Source organism: Theropithecus gelada, chromosome 14 (genome assembly GCF_003255815.1).
Source record: "Theropithecus gelada isolate Dixy chromosome 14, Tgel_1.0, whole genome shotgun sequence".
NCBI lineage: Eukaryota > Metazoa > Chordata > Mammalia > Primates > Cercopithecidae > Theropithecus > Theropithecus gelada.
Genome location: NC_037682.1, coordinates 19,514,001 through 19,530,494, shown reverse-complemented (window position 1 = coordinate 19,530,494; position 16,494 = coordinate 19,514,001). Strand labels below are relative to the sequence as shown.

Sequence of the window (16,494 nt, the reverse complement as noted above, 5' to 3'; positions counted from 1 at the left end):
AGGGTCCTTAATTATCTATATTTTACTTTAAAATGTTTATATTCCAAATTTGTGAGCAGAGTTTATAAGAAAGCTGAAACTCCAGGCTTTAAACTTTTGGGTTATTTTTACACAAAAATATTTCAGTGCACTCCTCTAGATTTGAGTAGTCATTTCCTCGTGCATCCTTCTAAAATAGAAAAAAAAAAATGATATAGCCACATATACCTAATACTAACACATACAGATATACATCTTTTTCACTGTGAAACAAGCTTGAAAGCTTCAGGCAGTAAGAATTTTTCAGAAAGTTAGTGGAGTCAGTCAAAACATTCAAAACTTTAACCATGACATCTGTTACTCTGTGTTAATAAGAGTCTATAGAAGAATCAGGGAACTTACACACTCACTAAAATCAACTACTATCACATCACATCAATGGAGAAATGAAGAAAAACTGTAACAGGGGACATACAATTCACAGGATCTTCAAAAGGGAAAATGACTTCTTTTTTTTTTTTTACATATATTATGGGAAACTGACAAGGCAGCATTTTTTCAAAAGCAGCTTCAAAACTATAACAAAGACATTTTTGGTAACCACAGCAGTATTTAAAAACACAAATTTAGGCTGGGCGCAGTGGCTCATGCCTATAATCCCAGCACTTTGGGAGGCTGAGGCAGGTGGATCACCTGAGGTCAGGAGTTCAAGACCAGCGTGACTAACATGGTGAGACCCCGTCTCTACTCAAAATACAAAACTTAGCCGGGCGTAGTGGCAGACACCTGTAATCACAGCTACTCAGGAGGCTGAGAGGCAAGAGAATCACTTGAACCTGGGAGGCAGAGGTTGCCATGAGCAGAGATCATGCCATTGCACTCCAGCCTGAGCAACAGACCGAGACTCTGTCTTAAAAGACAAAAAAAACTTACAGTGCCCAGTGCACTTTAAATGTATTACTTTCTCAATTGATATGGAAAAAGTTAGCATTTTAAGACAGAAGCTTCTGTCCATGTATTAATTAGTTACCTATCTCAACAACTTAATATCCGCATGCTTTCTTACCACTTGCGAAGAACTTTTATATGTATTATGTCATTTGGTCTTACTGAGAAAACAGTATTTTGTCTACAAAATAGACAAAATTCAAAGCAGATTTATCAAGTTTCTAGCATCCCCAAATTTTTAAAATTTTGACACAAAACTTTACAAGCAACCACAGTGGCATGATATTTCCAGTAATAATCAATTCACCTAACACTAACAGAGTTTCAAAGGACCATGCGCTATAAATGCTATGAAACTGTTAAAGTAACTATATTCATCTTTATGCAGTTATTGTTATATCAGCAATGACCTACCACTGATAGAACTTGATTTACAGTTCAAGAATCTCAGTCTTTGCAGGCTAACTTAAGTACATCAACCATATGTATTTATAAAGCTGAGTGCCTAAAAATTGATCTATATTAGAATCATAGTCCGTAAATCCGAGGGGAAAAAAACTACAAGAAGTCTAAATTTTTTTCCACACACTATCCCCCTTTCCAAAATCTCAACTACTCTATATCCTATTTGTATTATTATAGGGATAACAAGACTTAAAGCCCTAAATCATACCAACTACTTTTGTTTATAACAATTACAAATACTTTTTTAAAATACGTGCTCAACACCCCACTCATCAACACAAGACTAATTCCTCTTCCAAATAAAATAATTCTAAACAGTGCTCTGTACCTAGGCCCAGAATCCTTAAGCTATCCACAATCACACATCTACTTTGTATAGTCAAAGACTTCAGTTTCAAGTAGCAAACATAATTTATGAATGGAATTTTTTAAATGGACTTACTCAAAATCTTTCTGGAACTTTAAGGTGTTAATCCTGCTGCTTAGCTGAAGCTAAGTAGAGCTGTAATAAGTAACAAGACCCTCAAAATTCACATATTTCCTTTATCTTGCTGTAGCACCTCCTGCTGGATAGCATTTAGAGATCTTCATGTAAGCAGAAGAAGAGTATTACAGAGGCAGCTCCTTCCAGACGACTGAATAGGAAAAAGGATGGACCCTTCAAAGCTAAAAGAAATAGGCCCCATCCATCACTTATACCTTCTAAAGATACAATAGAGCCCAGGTAGGTGTCTTTTTCATCTATTACTACTCCAGTTCCACAAAGACTTGCCTGAGTCCAAAATAAAACATGCTTAAATACAGCCTGCAAAATTGTCTAAAAACTAAGTTAAAAAGTCTTCAAGAGCACCCAAGCAGAAAACTTTATTATGGGCAGCCAAGCAATGCCAGTCAAACTGCAAATACCATTACGTTACCAAAAGCAAAAGTCTGATGTTAACAAAAAACAACAACAAAAAAGCCCCTGGAATATTTGTAACATGTTAGCCAGATGTTTGTGTTTTGAGAACTTTGTGCACTGTTACTATGCTCTTCACTTAAGGACAGTTGTACATCTACAAACATTTTAAGTACAGACATTTTTTTATAAGCATTAGCATAACTGCACACAAAATTTCCTCTTTTCTATGAAAAGATAGGTACTGGGATTTGAAAACGTATTTTTCAGACATTTTTAATGACCCCCTAAAATAAACTAGTTTTAAGCCCACAACACAGACTCCATAAACAAGTGAGGAAGAAGAGAATTAAGAAGGAACTTACCAAAATTAAAATGAATAATAGTATTTCCAGTAAAAATGTAGTAACAGTTTCCAACAATGCTGCAAACCAAGTAAATTGTGAAACTTAAAAAAGGAAGGAGGGGGCCAGTCTTTAAAGACCAAAAGCAAAGCTGACCTATTTATTTCTATTGCTTAGAGTGAACACCAGATGTAAACACATACCATAAACACTGAAAAGTATGCTTACATGGTTTAGCCCCAGTTTCAGTACCCTTACCAGGCCGTCAATAAAGCTACAGATGTTGGTGAGAATCCTCTCAAAAAGGAGATAATTCCAACCCCTCACCTTAAAGAATCCCTATCAAGTGAACCTGTGAAAAGACTTCCTTCCCATAGTGCACAACTGCTTTAAAAAAAAAAAAAAAAAAAACTTTCATCAGCCCCAATTAATCTGATTCTAATATTCAACTATCCATTATTTATATATAAACGTTCTTCCCTCTCTAACTTCCCCAGCTCAAGCATCTACATTCCTGACACCGACTATTAGCAAAAATGCACAACTCGTTCCTCAGCTATGGGGCAAATCTTTGAAATCCGAAACACAGCCACAAAGTTCACTGTCAAGGCCAGGTGATGAGGCCCACACATGCCCGGACCTTCACTCAGATTTCAAATTCTAGAAATCCATACTCCCAGAGACATCATTCTAAAAACAACACAATGTGGACGTGCAGAGTGAGATCCTCTACTTCCAGACCTAAACAAAGAATATTTCAACATATGACCGGAATATGATGACACCAGATTCACCAATGAAAACAAAACCTGCCGACCATTAGCAGTCGTACCCTCATCACAACAACTCAACTACTTAGAAATCACTCTCGGCACATCTGCACCCCACAACCGGCCTGTGGCCTTCTCCGGGGGTGCAAGCCACAGACAAAGTTGAAAGAAGGCGTTCTCCCCCGGTGCCCAATCTCGATACCAACCCCTCCCCTACCAGGGCCACCTTGCTGCTACCCACCATCGCGAACGTGGTCAGGGGGAAAAAAAAAAAGAAATCCTAACAGCACCGCTCAGCAGAATAAAGAGACCAAAGAGAGGATGACGAGAAGTGTTGGGAACTGCGTGCACGACGGGGCTGGACCAAACGGAAAGAGTCCCACTCCGCGCGCCCCTCCCCCCGGCGGGGGCGCGGGCGGGGGAGGGGCGGCCGCGGCCCCTCTCGGAGCGGCCTGTCCGCCCCGGCCCGCTTGGGGTCCCGGGGGCGCCCCGCAGCCGCCGGCGGCGGGGGCGAATGCGAGAGGGCCGGCCCCGGGGTGAGGGGTGCAGGCAGACTCTCCGGAATAACAAGTTGCAGAAGAAGAAGAATAAGCGGAATTTCCCCAACGCTGCTCCGGCCACCCAAGACAAATGCACCAACACACTCACACTCTCACACACACATACACAAACACACACACTCGGGCCCGGCAGCGTCAGCAGCCGCAGCTTTTTTTTTTTAAACCAGATCCCTCAGTCACCAAACAAGATGGTTTTCCAAAAAAAAAATTTTTTTAATTAAATAAATAATCATAATAAAAACTTCCCCCCGACAGCATCCCGGGGTGGGGTGGGGGGGATGGAGGAGCCCCAGCTACCCTCCCCGGGCCGAAGGACAGCCGAGGGGGGCGGGCGAAGCTCCGTGCCCCCCGCCCCCGCCCGCAGCCCCCGGCCGGCCCCCCGCCGGGACAATGTGACGCCCCCTCCCCGCCGCCCCCAGCACGCCGCCTCTGTCACCCGCTCCGGCCCTGCACTCTGCGCCCAGGCTCCCGACGCTGCTCATAAACTTACTTCCAATTTATCCTGGGGAGGGGTGGAGGGCAGAGGGGAGGAGGGGGGGAGCCAAGGTTTTCCCATTGTCTTTTTTTTCGGGGGGGGGAGGTATGGGAAGGGCACGCAGGGGGGCGCCCCGAAGGGGAAGTTATTGCTCAAATCTCAAGTTGACTGAGGGGTCCTGACGAGAACACCCCCCTTTCCTTCCTCCCTCCCACACACCCCTCCCCTCCCCCTACCTCCCCCCACAACAAACTCCAAGCAGGCAGCCCCTGATCCTCCCAGAGACAAACACCAGCGACAAGACAGAGGGAGAGAAGAGAGAGGCAGAGGGGGAAGGGGGAGGGAGGGGAAATAGAGCTACTCCAGAAAAAAAGAGAGAGAGGAGAGTGAGGAGAAGAGAGAATGGAAAAGCTGGGATACTGCACCCTCCTGCTGCTGGCTGGCTGTCCCCCCTGGCAGCTGGAGGCAGGAACTCTGAGCAGGAGAAGCAGGAGGAGGAGGAGGAGGGAACTCTTCTTCATGGGGAGGGAGGGAAGAAGCTGGAGCTGCTGCTGCTGCTTCTGCTGCTGCTCTGGGCCTCTCGCACTTTTTAGATATTAGTGTGTTAAGATGGTAGGTTGTTCCCTTCTCCCTCCTCCTCCTCCTCCTCTCCTCTCCTCTCTCTCACTCACTCTCTCTCTCTCTCTCTCTGGGCTGTTTCTTTCCTCCTCTTCCCCAGGCAAGGGGGGGTGGGGAGGAGGGGGTTGGGGGGAGGAACTGGATCCTCCTCCTCCTCCAGGAGGGACACACACAGGCCCCGGGCCGGAATCGGGAGGGGGGAATCAGAGCAGCAGGAGAGAAACTGTGGGAGACAAACAAGCCCAACTCTTCATCCTCCTCCTCCTCCTCTCAGCAGCAGCAGCGAGCACCACCAGCCCATTCACCACCCGGCCCCGGGCCGCAGCACCTCCGCCGCCTCAGCCCGGGGATCCCTCCGCCCAGGCCCAGACACACTCGCCCGCGCGGGAGCCCGCCGCGCGGCCCCGCCGGCCCGCCGCCGCCGCCGCCGTGCGCGCCCCCGCCGCTCCCGAGAGCCGGGCGAGAGGGACTGGGGCTGGGAAAGCGGGGACGAGGGCGAGGGGAGAGGAGGCGCCGGGGGAGAGCGGGCCGCGGCGGGGAGGGAGGGGGCCGCCGGGCGGAGTGGTACGGCGGCCGGCCCGGGCCCCCGCGCCTCGGCCCGCGGCTCCCGGGACGCTCGGGTCCCCCCACCGGGGGCGGTGGGGCGGCGGCAGGGGGGGCGACGGGGGCCCGCGGCGGCGCTCGGGCGGGCGGACTACTTGACGTGTCGGTGCGGCGAATTTATTTCACTTTGCCTAAGGAACGGGGTGTGCTGCGGCGCCCATTGCCTAGGGAAAAAACCCGGATGTAAAGTGAGTGAAACTAAACTAGAGTGAAGTAGGGCAGCGGCAGCCAAACTCCAGTGCAGCGGCGGCGGCGGCCGTGATGGGGCCGAGCACCGAGCGGCGGCGAAGGCGGCCAAACTCCGGGGCCGCCGCAATCCCGGGCCCGTGCAGCGCCGCAGCTCGGCTCCCGTGCAGCCGCAGCCGAGGCGAGGCCGGAGCCCGCGGCGGCCCCCCCAACTCCGCGGCCCGAGCCCAACTCCCCCCTCCCGCCGGCGGGAGCTGCAAAGAGGCTCCGGAGCGGCCCCAACTCCCTCCAGTGCAACAGCAGTTTGAAGGGGGTGGGGGGAAGCGATGGGGAAGCACTGCAATGGGGGAGCGTGGTCCAGGCAACAGGAGAAAGATGCAACCTCAAGTCGAATGCAACATGCCATCCCCGGCCGCCGCTCGCCGGCTCCCTCCCCTTGCCACCCCGCCCCCTTTCCAAATAACTACCCTTGAACCACTTTATTAGCAGTACTTAGTCCAGCACTCGCTCCCGGGAGGGGCGGGGGACGGGGGCCTTCGCTCACCTTTATTTATTGCTGCTTTCTCCCCCCTCTCCATGTTTTTTATTCCTAAGTTCTTTTGTTCTAAGGGGGATGATGGCATTTACTTTTCTGCTTTGTGTAGCAGGGCAATCACTGGGAATCGGCCACGTATAATCCGGCGGTTTGTCATATTTTATTAGTGAAAGTATTTTATGCCTATTCTACCTCCAAGGACTGTAACATGGAGAACTGCAGGGAGGAGAAAAACATCAGAAGAATTCTTGTTTTGAGAGATTTCTTGGTGGGGCGGGGAGGGCCCCCCTTTTTTTTTTTTTGGAGGGGGTTTATTTAGATTTTCGAATCGATAGTTTTCAACTTGAAGCTTAACGTTTTTGCATGGATGTATTACCGGATTCTAAACCCCCAACCACTGTAAATTTTTTAAAAGTAAAAAATCGTAGATTAAAAAAAAATCCCTACTAGACAGTGATATTATCTGTTCTGTGCAGCACGCTGGACTTAACATAGTGTTGGCCTTCGAATGTTAAATAACAATAAACCCCAACCTCAACTGAATACGAATGGGGGGGTGGGGGTGGTTTTGTTTTTAAGGCTCAGCACTTTTGTAGCATCTGCCACTACGCATTTTTCAGGCATTGATTAGCCATGCAACTCCCATAGGCATGAAGTCCAGTTTTTGCAGATAAAGAGCAACAGTGGGGAGATGATTTGCCCAAAGTCAAAGTGAGTCATTTGCAGAACCAGAAATAGCCTTGGACTTTACTAGTCACATCTTTTCCATTAAATAATATTTCCTTCAAGAAATAGTATTTAAAAATAGACGTTCTTTACCTTGTTATGTATTTTCACCAGAGGTGCTTTGAGATCATTGGATATGAAGGTATTTTTTTACTTTTGTGACCTGCAAAATTAAGTTTAGTTTCTCAAGAAAAAGCAATTTTTAAAAATTATGATTTTAAAAAAAATAAAATACGGACTTTATGGTACGTGTGTAGGCCATTTAGTAGTCTGAGCTTTATGTTAAAAAAAATTCACAGCAGAGAAAGTATAAGAGTTTGAGAGTGAAAATGAAAATTCCTATAAATGATTCAAGAAGCCTGGATGAACTCATATGATGTTGTGAAACTAAACCCATAACGCAGTCAAGATGAATAACGGGAGGACAGGTGGGTAGTAAGACCCAGCTTTACCATCTAGAGCTAACTGTAATGTATTTAAAATGCGGGAGGGGGTCTTTCAAGCTGGATCCGCTAGCTAGTCACGGAACTATAACTTAATGGTGTGATTTCAGATCATCCCAGGCTATCAACATTTTTTCTTAGGAAGACTACTCTGGTGTTCTTTCTGGAAAAAGGTAAAAAATTTTTTGGAATTTCATAGAAAAAAATCCAGAACCTCAAATTGTATCATGCTATAGAACTGGAGTTAGGAAACTTTTTCTGTAAAAGCCCACATAGTAAATATCGTAGATTTTGCACACCATACAGTCCCTGTCACAACGTCTCCACTCTATGCTGTTATAACCCAAAAGCATCTATACAACAACATGTAAATGAATGAGTCTGGCTATGTTCTAATAAAATTTGTATTTATAGGCCTTGACATTTGGATGTAACGTACTTTTCACGTGTCATGAAATAATATTATTTTGATTTTTTTCAGTCATTAAAAAAAAATTAAAGGAAAAAAAAAAAACACCACATTCCCAGTTTGGGGACTTCACAAAACCAGGCAGTGAGCTGGATGGGGCCCACGGGCTGTCATTTTGCCAATGCCTGCTATAAAAAAGACTTAAGGTGGACTAGCCACTTAACTTGTACCAAAGGGTGCTTGGTTATGAAAATGTGTGGTAGCAACCAAAAATCAATGTTTGCGAAGTCATTGTCTAGATATTTAATTAAAATATTTTTAACTGAATATAGGAGTGTCTAACACTCCTGTAACTACCAAACTTAATGGAAAAAAAAATACTCTGGAAGTATTGCTCCTTCAACTAAGGCACTTTGGGGCAGGTTACTTAACCTCTGACAGCCTCAGTTTTCCTATCTTGTAAATTACAGCTTAGAATACCTACTTCCGGCCCCAGGCGAGGTGTTGCATGCCTGTAATCCCAGCACTTTGGGAGACTGAGGCTGGCAGATTCCTTGAGCTCAGGTGTTCAAGACCAGCCTGGTCAACGTGGTGAAACCCCATCTCTACAAAATGTGCAAAAGTTAGCCGGGCATGGTGCCACGCGCCTGTAGTCCCTGCTACTCTGGAGACTGATGTGGGAGGATCACTTGAGCCCAAGGAGTTGAGGCTACCGTAAGCTGAAATTGCCCCACTGCATTCCAGCCTGGGTGACAGAGTGAGACCCTGTCTCAAAAACAACAAAAGCCCTACTAAGTAGGGCTCTGGAGAAGATGGAATAAAATAATTAATGTAATGTGCTTAGCACAGTCCTGGCACATAGAACTGTATAATACATTTTCACTGTGCCCTTAAATTCATTTTCTTAGTTAAGAAGGTGAACAGGTGGCATTCCAGTATTTTGATGGTGCAGATGTACATGTGGGATTCAGGGACTCTCGTGTTGATTGAAGATTGTGAGGTTGGCATTATAAGCTTTGGTGGGTCTTTCTCAAGCTCTCAGCATCTCCATGTGCTTGACACAGGCACTCTGTGGGCACATACTAGCTGTGTGGCCTTAGACAAAATACCTAGGTTTTTTGAACCCTGGTGTTCCTTAAACATAAAGATAATACCTTGTGAGATTGTTGTAAGGGCTAAATGGCATAAGTGTTAAAGGAAAAAAAGGTAACAATTAGTATGTTAGCAGAAATTCCAGAAGTAAGCTAGAAATTGAAAGTTTATCAAAAGCTGCTTTGAGGTAAGTCCTTCAACTTTTAGACATGAATGACATAATCATAGCAGGTGCACAATAACATAAAATTTGCTCTCCTGCCACCTAGTTAACCTTCCAAACCATTTAATTGCCATCAAAACCCTGTTGAGCAGGCCAGGCGCAGTGGCTCAGGCCTATAATCCTAGTACTTTGGGAGACAGAGGCAGGAAGATCACCTGAGGTCAGGAGTTTGAGACCAGTCTGGGCAACATAGCAAGAACCCATCCAAGCTACTAGTGGGGAGCTGAGGTGGGAGGATCACTTGAACCAAAGTTTTCAAGTCTACTGCAGTGAGCCACAATGGAACCACTGCACTCCAGCCTGGACAACAGAATGAGACTCTCTCTCAAAACGAAAAAAAAAAAAACAAAAAAAACTATTGAACAAAGGTTAAAACTCAAATCTTGAATGTTATTAAATATCAAATGTGCAGTTTTAAATTTTTGTGAAAGTACTCAAATCAGTATTTTCTTACATATTCCTGCCTCCTGTTCTATGCTTCAAGAAGTTATCCAAACTCCAAGATTAGAAAACTACTTACAGTTTTCTTCTTGTATTTTTATGGTTTCTATTTTTTCCATTTACTTTGCTACATTTGTCTTTAAAATTTTTTTTGGTGCAAGATATGAGGTAGGAATCTAAATAACTTTTGTTCAGTAGAAAGTATTTAATTAGACCGGGCGCGGTGGCTCACGCCTGTAATCCTAACACTTGGAGTCTGAGGCGGGCAAATTGCCTAAGCTCGGAAGTTCAAGACCAGCCTAGGCAACATGGTGAAACCCCATCTCTACTAAAATACAAAAAATTAGCCAGGTGTGGCAGCAGGCACCTGTGGTCCCAGCTACTCGGGAGGCTGAGGCAGGAGAATCGCTTGAATCCAGAAGATGGAAGTTGCAGTGAGCTGAGATCGCACCACTGCACTACAGCCTGGGCAACAGAGCAAGACTCTATCTCCAAAAAAAAAAAGTATTTAATTAATACTAATACTGGGGTTCTATGGGACAATGTAAAATGCCACTCAAAATAATAAAACAGCTTCCTTCCTATTTGCACTATGAGTCTAATGCAGAGACACTGTAAATATAGAAAAAAGATAATAGGCATTACATATTATATTATTATAAAGAGGCCTTATACACTATAATGGAGACTGAATTTTTCTTATTTTACAGTTTTATACTAGCACAGCACATAACCACACCCATGGATATTAAGGTATTTTTGTATGTGTATATGATTGTGTCTGATGTCTGGAACTTGACAGTATTTCAAATAAAGTAATGAAACCCCCCCGGAAAGGACTAATTGATGGCTTTCTCATCCAACCCGGCCCCCCTTCCCACTTCACTCAACCACTGTCCTGTTTTCTGCTCCAGGCTGAAAAGTAACCTCATTATCTCTTAAAAGGTCAGCCCAAAGAAGATTTGAACTCTGTCTGAAAACCTAAGAGTTCTATTTCTTCATTGAGGCAGGAAGGTAAATATTGGAATTCATCAGGTCTTCTTTTTCTAATTCTTATTGGGCTGGAATAAATGAAAACCTGGCTTGTACCAACAAAGTGCTTAAATAAGTAGAGAAGACATATCAGTGTGATTTTTAAAGAATTATGACAGAAAATCCCCAGTGACTAGCAGAAGTTGAATGCACTTTCTCCCCACTGTCTGAATGGTTTCTGATCTTTTTGAAAAATCTTCACTGTAAGTGTCTTCTGTGTGCATTTGTGGTAGGCCAAAATCATAATTGGAAATGGGTCACATATAACTTGTAAATATATATTGGTAGATAAACAGTCCACTCTAGAGAATACCTTCAATTTCATTACTTTGCCATAATCTCCAAGGTCAATTCAATCCTAAGTAATTTCAGTTGTGTGTGTGTTTAACAGCATTCACTAGACCAGGGCTCCTCAACCTCTACACTATTGACATTTTGGGCCACATAATTTTTTTGTTGTAGGACTTTTAGCAGCATCCTTGGCCTCTAGAGGCCAGTAGCAGCTCCCCAACAGTTGTGACAACCAAAAGTATCTCCAGGCATTGCCAAATATCCAGTGCGTATAGGGTGAGGGTGGAGTCCAGTGGGAGGAGTGTAAAACTGCACTGGGGTCGGGTTTGTTGGGAGGGGATGGTTGAGAACCACAGAACTAGACTAAATGCCATGGAGAGATTCACGTGTGCGACTCTACCCTCCAAGAAGCAGATCCTGATTCCTCTTGCAAAAGTAACTGACGCAGATCAGGGGGCCCGGGCTGGACCTGTTTGTTAGAAACTAAAATGGCTGCAATTAGAGCTGTAGAAATGTCTGCCTTAAAGCTGCTGAACTGCTAAACGTATCACGGGGGTATTTTTCCAAGACTAGGGATTTGAAAGAATTTTATCATCTTGTTATTTCCACCTTCAGTGTCTAGTCTTTGATGTCTATTATCAACATAAATAAATTACACTGTGGGCCTGAGCAATGGCATTATCTAGTGTAAGGTGTTACCAGATTTGGAGGCTGAGAAACTCGAGTGAGTCTGGGTTCTGCAGATGTCCAACTAAACACTTTATCTTTCTGGACCTATTTCCTTCCCTAAAATGGGGAAAATAATAATACTTAATAGACTGGATTGTTTTGCTTTTGTTTTTTTGACATGGAGTTTCACTCTGGTTGCCCAGGTTGGAGTGCAATGGCGCAATCTCAGCGTACTGCAACCTCTTCCTCCCAGGCTCAAGCGATTCTCCTGCCTCAGACTCCCTCGTAGGTGAGATTACAGGTGTCCGCCACCACGCCAGCTAATTTTTTGTATTTTTAGTAGAGACAGCTTTTCACCATGTTGGCCAGGTTGGTCTGGAACTCCTGACCTTAGGTGATCCACCCACCTCGGCCTCCCAAAGTGCTGAGATTACAGGCACGAGCCACCGCACTCAGCCTCACTGGATTGCTTTGAGGGTCCAAGCAGTTAACGGGAAGTTAGCAGGGCTTATTCTTGAGGAATTAGTAAAACTGGAATCAAACAGTCCCAGGGTGACCTTGGACAAATGATGCGCTATCGCAAGCTGCAGTTTCCTTATGTGCAAAATGCAGAAATAATCATTTTACTTTATAGAGTTGTTATGGAGGTTAAATGAGATAATGTGTGTTATACGTGCTTGATAAATATTATTTTGGTTCGTTGGTAATTTGTATCACATTGCACAATTACGTATTTTATTTTTATTATTTCTTTTCTGTGAGCATTGAAACCTGGAAACCTGAAAAACTAATTAGTATACCCATATGAGTGAAACTGTGTTTGAAATATATTACATCCCAAATTCCAACCAAGTGAAAGCAGTTTTAAACTGTAGTATAAAACCTTCTGTCTTGCAAGTGAAATCAGTTAGGGCACACGTTTCTTACAATAACATAAGGTTCTCCCCTCATTTAAATAATGTTCTAATAAGTTTTTTACGACCTCTGTATTACATAAAGCACATGGGGTCAGACATAGCATGCCCAGCTAGCACACTTTGTCCAGTCATAAGCATTTAAATGTGACTAGGTGTTATCCCAAAATTCACCTTTCCCCAAAACACTGGCAAATTGCATTGCAGTCCTAAAACTGAGTGCAGATGGTGAGATACTCAGGGATCTGACAGTATCTTTTACATAAACTCTTTAATTGAAGTATAACATTCATAAAGAGAAGTGAAAAAAACACAAGTTGTACGTTTTTGTAAATTTTCACAAAGTTAACACACCTGTGCAGAGGTGTTTTCGAAGGTTAGAGAATTCTGTAATACACATGTTTTATCATTGGGGTGGGGGGATAGAAAGGGATATCATGAATCTGAAAGAAGACAGTGGAGATTTCCCAGACAAGATAGCAATTGCCTTTGATATGCAAATGTGATTTTGAATTATCAAATGGAGATATTGTAAAATGATAAATTGGAATCAGATTACCAATGCAAAAGTTATATCACCATTTGCCACTTGATGTGTGATCTTGGACAATTTACTTCAAGCGCCTCAGGAAAAAAAGAAAAGGAAATTTTATACAGCAAGGGAGCTGGATCAGAATAGCTAAGGGATGCTGTCACAGAGCCCCAGGACTCACACCAGCAAGGAGGGTAGGTCTGTGGGAAAGCCTACAGAATGAGAGAAAGCAGGGTATCTGGGGGCAGCAGGCAGGGTGATGAACCAAAAAGCTGTGAAGATAGCTCGGTTCTGAACAGAAAGCCACAGGGGTGTGCCTGGCATCCAAACAGGACATGACCTGATTTTTTTTTTAGAGACCAGAGTAAGGTCTAAGAGTGATTGCTTGTTTGATGTGGGTCTAGAGAGAGGAACGAGAGAAACTGCAGCCACAGGAATCATAATCCCAGAGGTCAGAGTCTTGAAAGGCCCGTGCACTAAAGGAGGAGGACTCGTTTAGGGCTTTATCCAAGGCCAAGTGACTGGAGCACCTTATAGCTTATGAATGACCTCAAATGTGTATCTTTAGGCCCGACATTCCCTCATACTGCAATAAGATGTAAGTGCGCATTTGAGTCAACCTGACTACTGAATGAGAGAAAGAGATACTATAGTACCGAAGGGGAAAGGAATGGGGCAGACTGGGTCTCGGAACCGAAACATGGCAGAGGAGTCCCCTTTTGGATGATAGCAACAGGGAGTTCCCCCAAATCCAGCCAGTAACCTGATCTGTCACAGCTGGACCGTTGGGTCTCTCATTTCTTTTTCATTGTCTCAATCCTATAAATGGCTTATCATCTTTGAAAGGAGACGATTTGGTCTCTCATTCCTTGATTGGTTGCAGAAGATCTATCAGCATACACAATCCAGCAGGACAATTATGGTGAAAAAGTGTGACCCAGTGTTCTTACTTTCATCAAACGTCTCTTGTTGATGGGTAAAGGTTATGAAATAAGCAAACCAGGGATGGCAAATCTGTGGGTTTCCCAGGGCCTAAACTTGACCTCAGAATCCTTCTCAACACAGTGCATCAGGCAGCCATTAGGAACTGTTTGGAGCTTGCCCAAGATACAAATCTATTTTGGCATACCTGGACTCAGCCCTGATGTCTTGCTATAATTAATGCACCTTTCCTATCCACTTCTCCCAAGCCCAGTGTAAAGGGTGTCAGATAGGAAATTATGCCCAGCTTCACCCCTGCATATTCAAATTAAGCCCTGGATAGGTAACAATTGCCTATTTAGGGAACTGTTCTCATATTTCTGAGTTTATTACTGATTTATGACCTATAAATAGTCACATCAACCTCATTGCTGAATAATTTACATACTGAGGTCGTGCTCTTTGAATGAACCTGACACCCATTAGTGTTAAACCAACCAGCCGTGTGCATTCAAGCTAGAACACATGGAGAACCACACCCCAAAGCAGTCGGAATGGAGAAGCAGAAGGCCTAGATTTTATTCTCTCGTTTTAAGTCCAGCCAATTACTTTCCTTTTAGCCCCATTTTCTTTCTCTCTAAAATAGGATTTTATTTCCTGATAAGTGGCAATGTTAGGAGAACAATTTAAATAATAAATGGGCTGGGCACGGTGGGTCATGCCTATAATCCCAACACTTTGAGAGGCCGAGGTGGGTGGATCAACTGAGACTAGGAGTTCGAGACCAACCTGGCCAACATGGCGAAACCCCATCTCTACTAAAAATACAAAATACTAACTGGGCATAGTGGCGCATGCCTGTAATCCCAGCTACTCGGGAGGCTGAGGCAGGAGAATCATTTGAACCCAGGAGTCAGACATTGCAGTGAGTTGAGATTGCACCACTGCATTCCAACCTGGGTGGCAGAGAGTGACTCTGTCTCAAAAAAATTTAAAAAAATAAAAATTTTTTGAATGTCTTCAAGGTTCTCAGAACTCAAAAACGTAAGACAAAAAGCATCATTTCTGTAGCTGTATCCTTCTTTGATGAAAGCCTTATTATCCTAGTGCTAAACAGAGGTTGATAATTTGTGTTTTATACTTCATTATGCAAAAAAACCCCAAATCTTTTCAGTACTATAATGTTGATGAGATGAGATGGGAGGGATACAGTCCACATTGTTCCCACCTGTAAAATGGACTTGCCATACCATTCATTTCCCTCTCCTTGCTTACAGAGAACTGATGAGATAGAAGTTGCAGATGACCAAGTTTACTGAAAACGGGCTCTGTGAGTGAAAGAAAGAGGAATGGATTAAATTTAAAATGACACTACTTCAACCATCTCAGTATCAGGGTTGGTGGACAAAACTAGAGGTAATAGTAGGTTGGGGACTTGGGGCTAAGAATTGCTTTGGTGGATATGGAGATGACACAGAGAAGAAGGGACCTGAAACATTATGGTCTAACCTAGTGAGAGTCAGAATTTAAAGACAAGAAGCATATTCCAATAGCCACTTGGGGAGTTCTGAGTCCCTGAAGGTACAGGTATTATGAGTTTCAGAGCCACAAACACTTTATTTTAATACTAGTTCCTCAATTAGCATAAGCATAAACTTATTATTTTTCCAAGTACATTGAGTTGTCGCTGTCCATCTAATAGAAAAGAAAAACTCATTCCAATTCCAATCTGGATGAATATTATATTTCCTTTGATAAACGTCAGTGGGTTGATGGGAACGGATTCATTCCAAGTGGAAATGCTCAAACCTAAGCTTTGTGACTAACTGTGCCTAAAGACAGCTCATTTCATACTGGAGTGTCCTCGCCTCAGCAGCACAGGCAAAACCAAAAAGATCACAGAGCAAAACCAATGGAGAGTATGACAACATTAACACAGAAATTTTATGTTCACATGTTACTGGAACCTAATTCAATTTACGAAAATGTTGTTTTAAAGAAACATGTTTTGTCCTGAGTAATTGTGAATAACCAGAAAAATCAAACAAATAAAATTGACAGTAGCCAATACAAGTGGGCCCTGTTTCCAATTTTTAAAAATGAACTCTTGGCCGGGCGCGGTGGCTCAAGCCTGTAATCCCAGCACTTTGGGAGGCTGAGATGGGCAGATCACAAGGTCAGCAGATCGAGACCATCCTGGCTAACCCAGTGAAACCCTGTCTCTACTAAAAAATACAAAAAACTAGCCGGGCGAGGAGGTGGCGGGCGCCTGTAGTCCCAGCTACTCGGGAGGCTGAGGCAGGAGAATGGCGGGAACCCGGGAGGCGGAGCTTGCAGTGAGCTGAGATCCGGCCACAGCACTCCAGCCTGGGCAACAGAGCGAGACTCCGTCTCAAAAAAAAAAAAAAAAAAAAAAGAAC

General features: G+C 44.1%; 2 protein-coding genes across 13 annotated transcripts in view; one reads left to right on the top strand and one right to left on the bottom strand.

Moving 5' to 3' along the window:
* The window catches only part of PHF21A (PHD finger protein 21A), a 194,798-nt gene extending 189,416 nt beyond the window's left edge, over positions 1–5,382 (bottom strand). For 7 of the 12 annotated variants that reach the window (XR_003115638.1, XM_025356985.1, XM_025356987.1 and 4 more), the window contains exon 1: positions 4,865–5,382. The gene's annotated coding sequence lies outside the window, so the exon portion shown is untranslated. Of the gene's footprint in view, positions 1–1,834; positions 2,028–2,655; positions 2,715–3,645; positions 3,765–4,675; positions 4,750–4,864 lie in introns of those variants that run through there. The other 5 variants (XM_025356993.1, XM_025356984.1, XM_025356990.1 and 2 more) reach the window with 4 other exon arrangements.
* The window catches only part of LOC112605862 (filamin-binding LIM protein 1-like), a 24,732-nt gene continuing 11,963 nt past the window's right edge, over positions 3,726–16,494 (top strand). Inside the window, 4 exon segments of the mRNA XM_025355790.1 lie at positions 3,726–3,940; positions 5,542–5,766; positions 5,993–6,159; positions 8,868–8,959. Of these exon segments, the coding sequence (XP_025211575.1) occupies positions 3,726–3,940; positions 5,542–5,766; positions 5,993–6,159; positions 8,868–8,959 (699 nt within the window).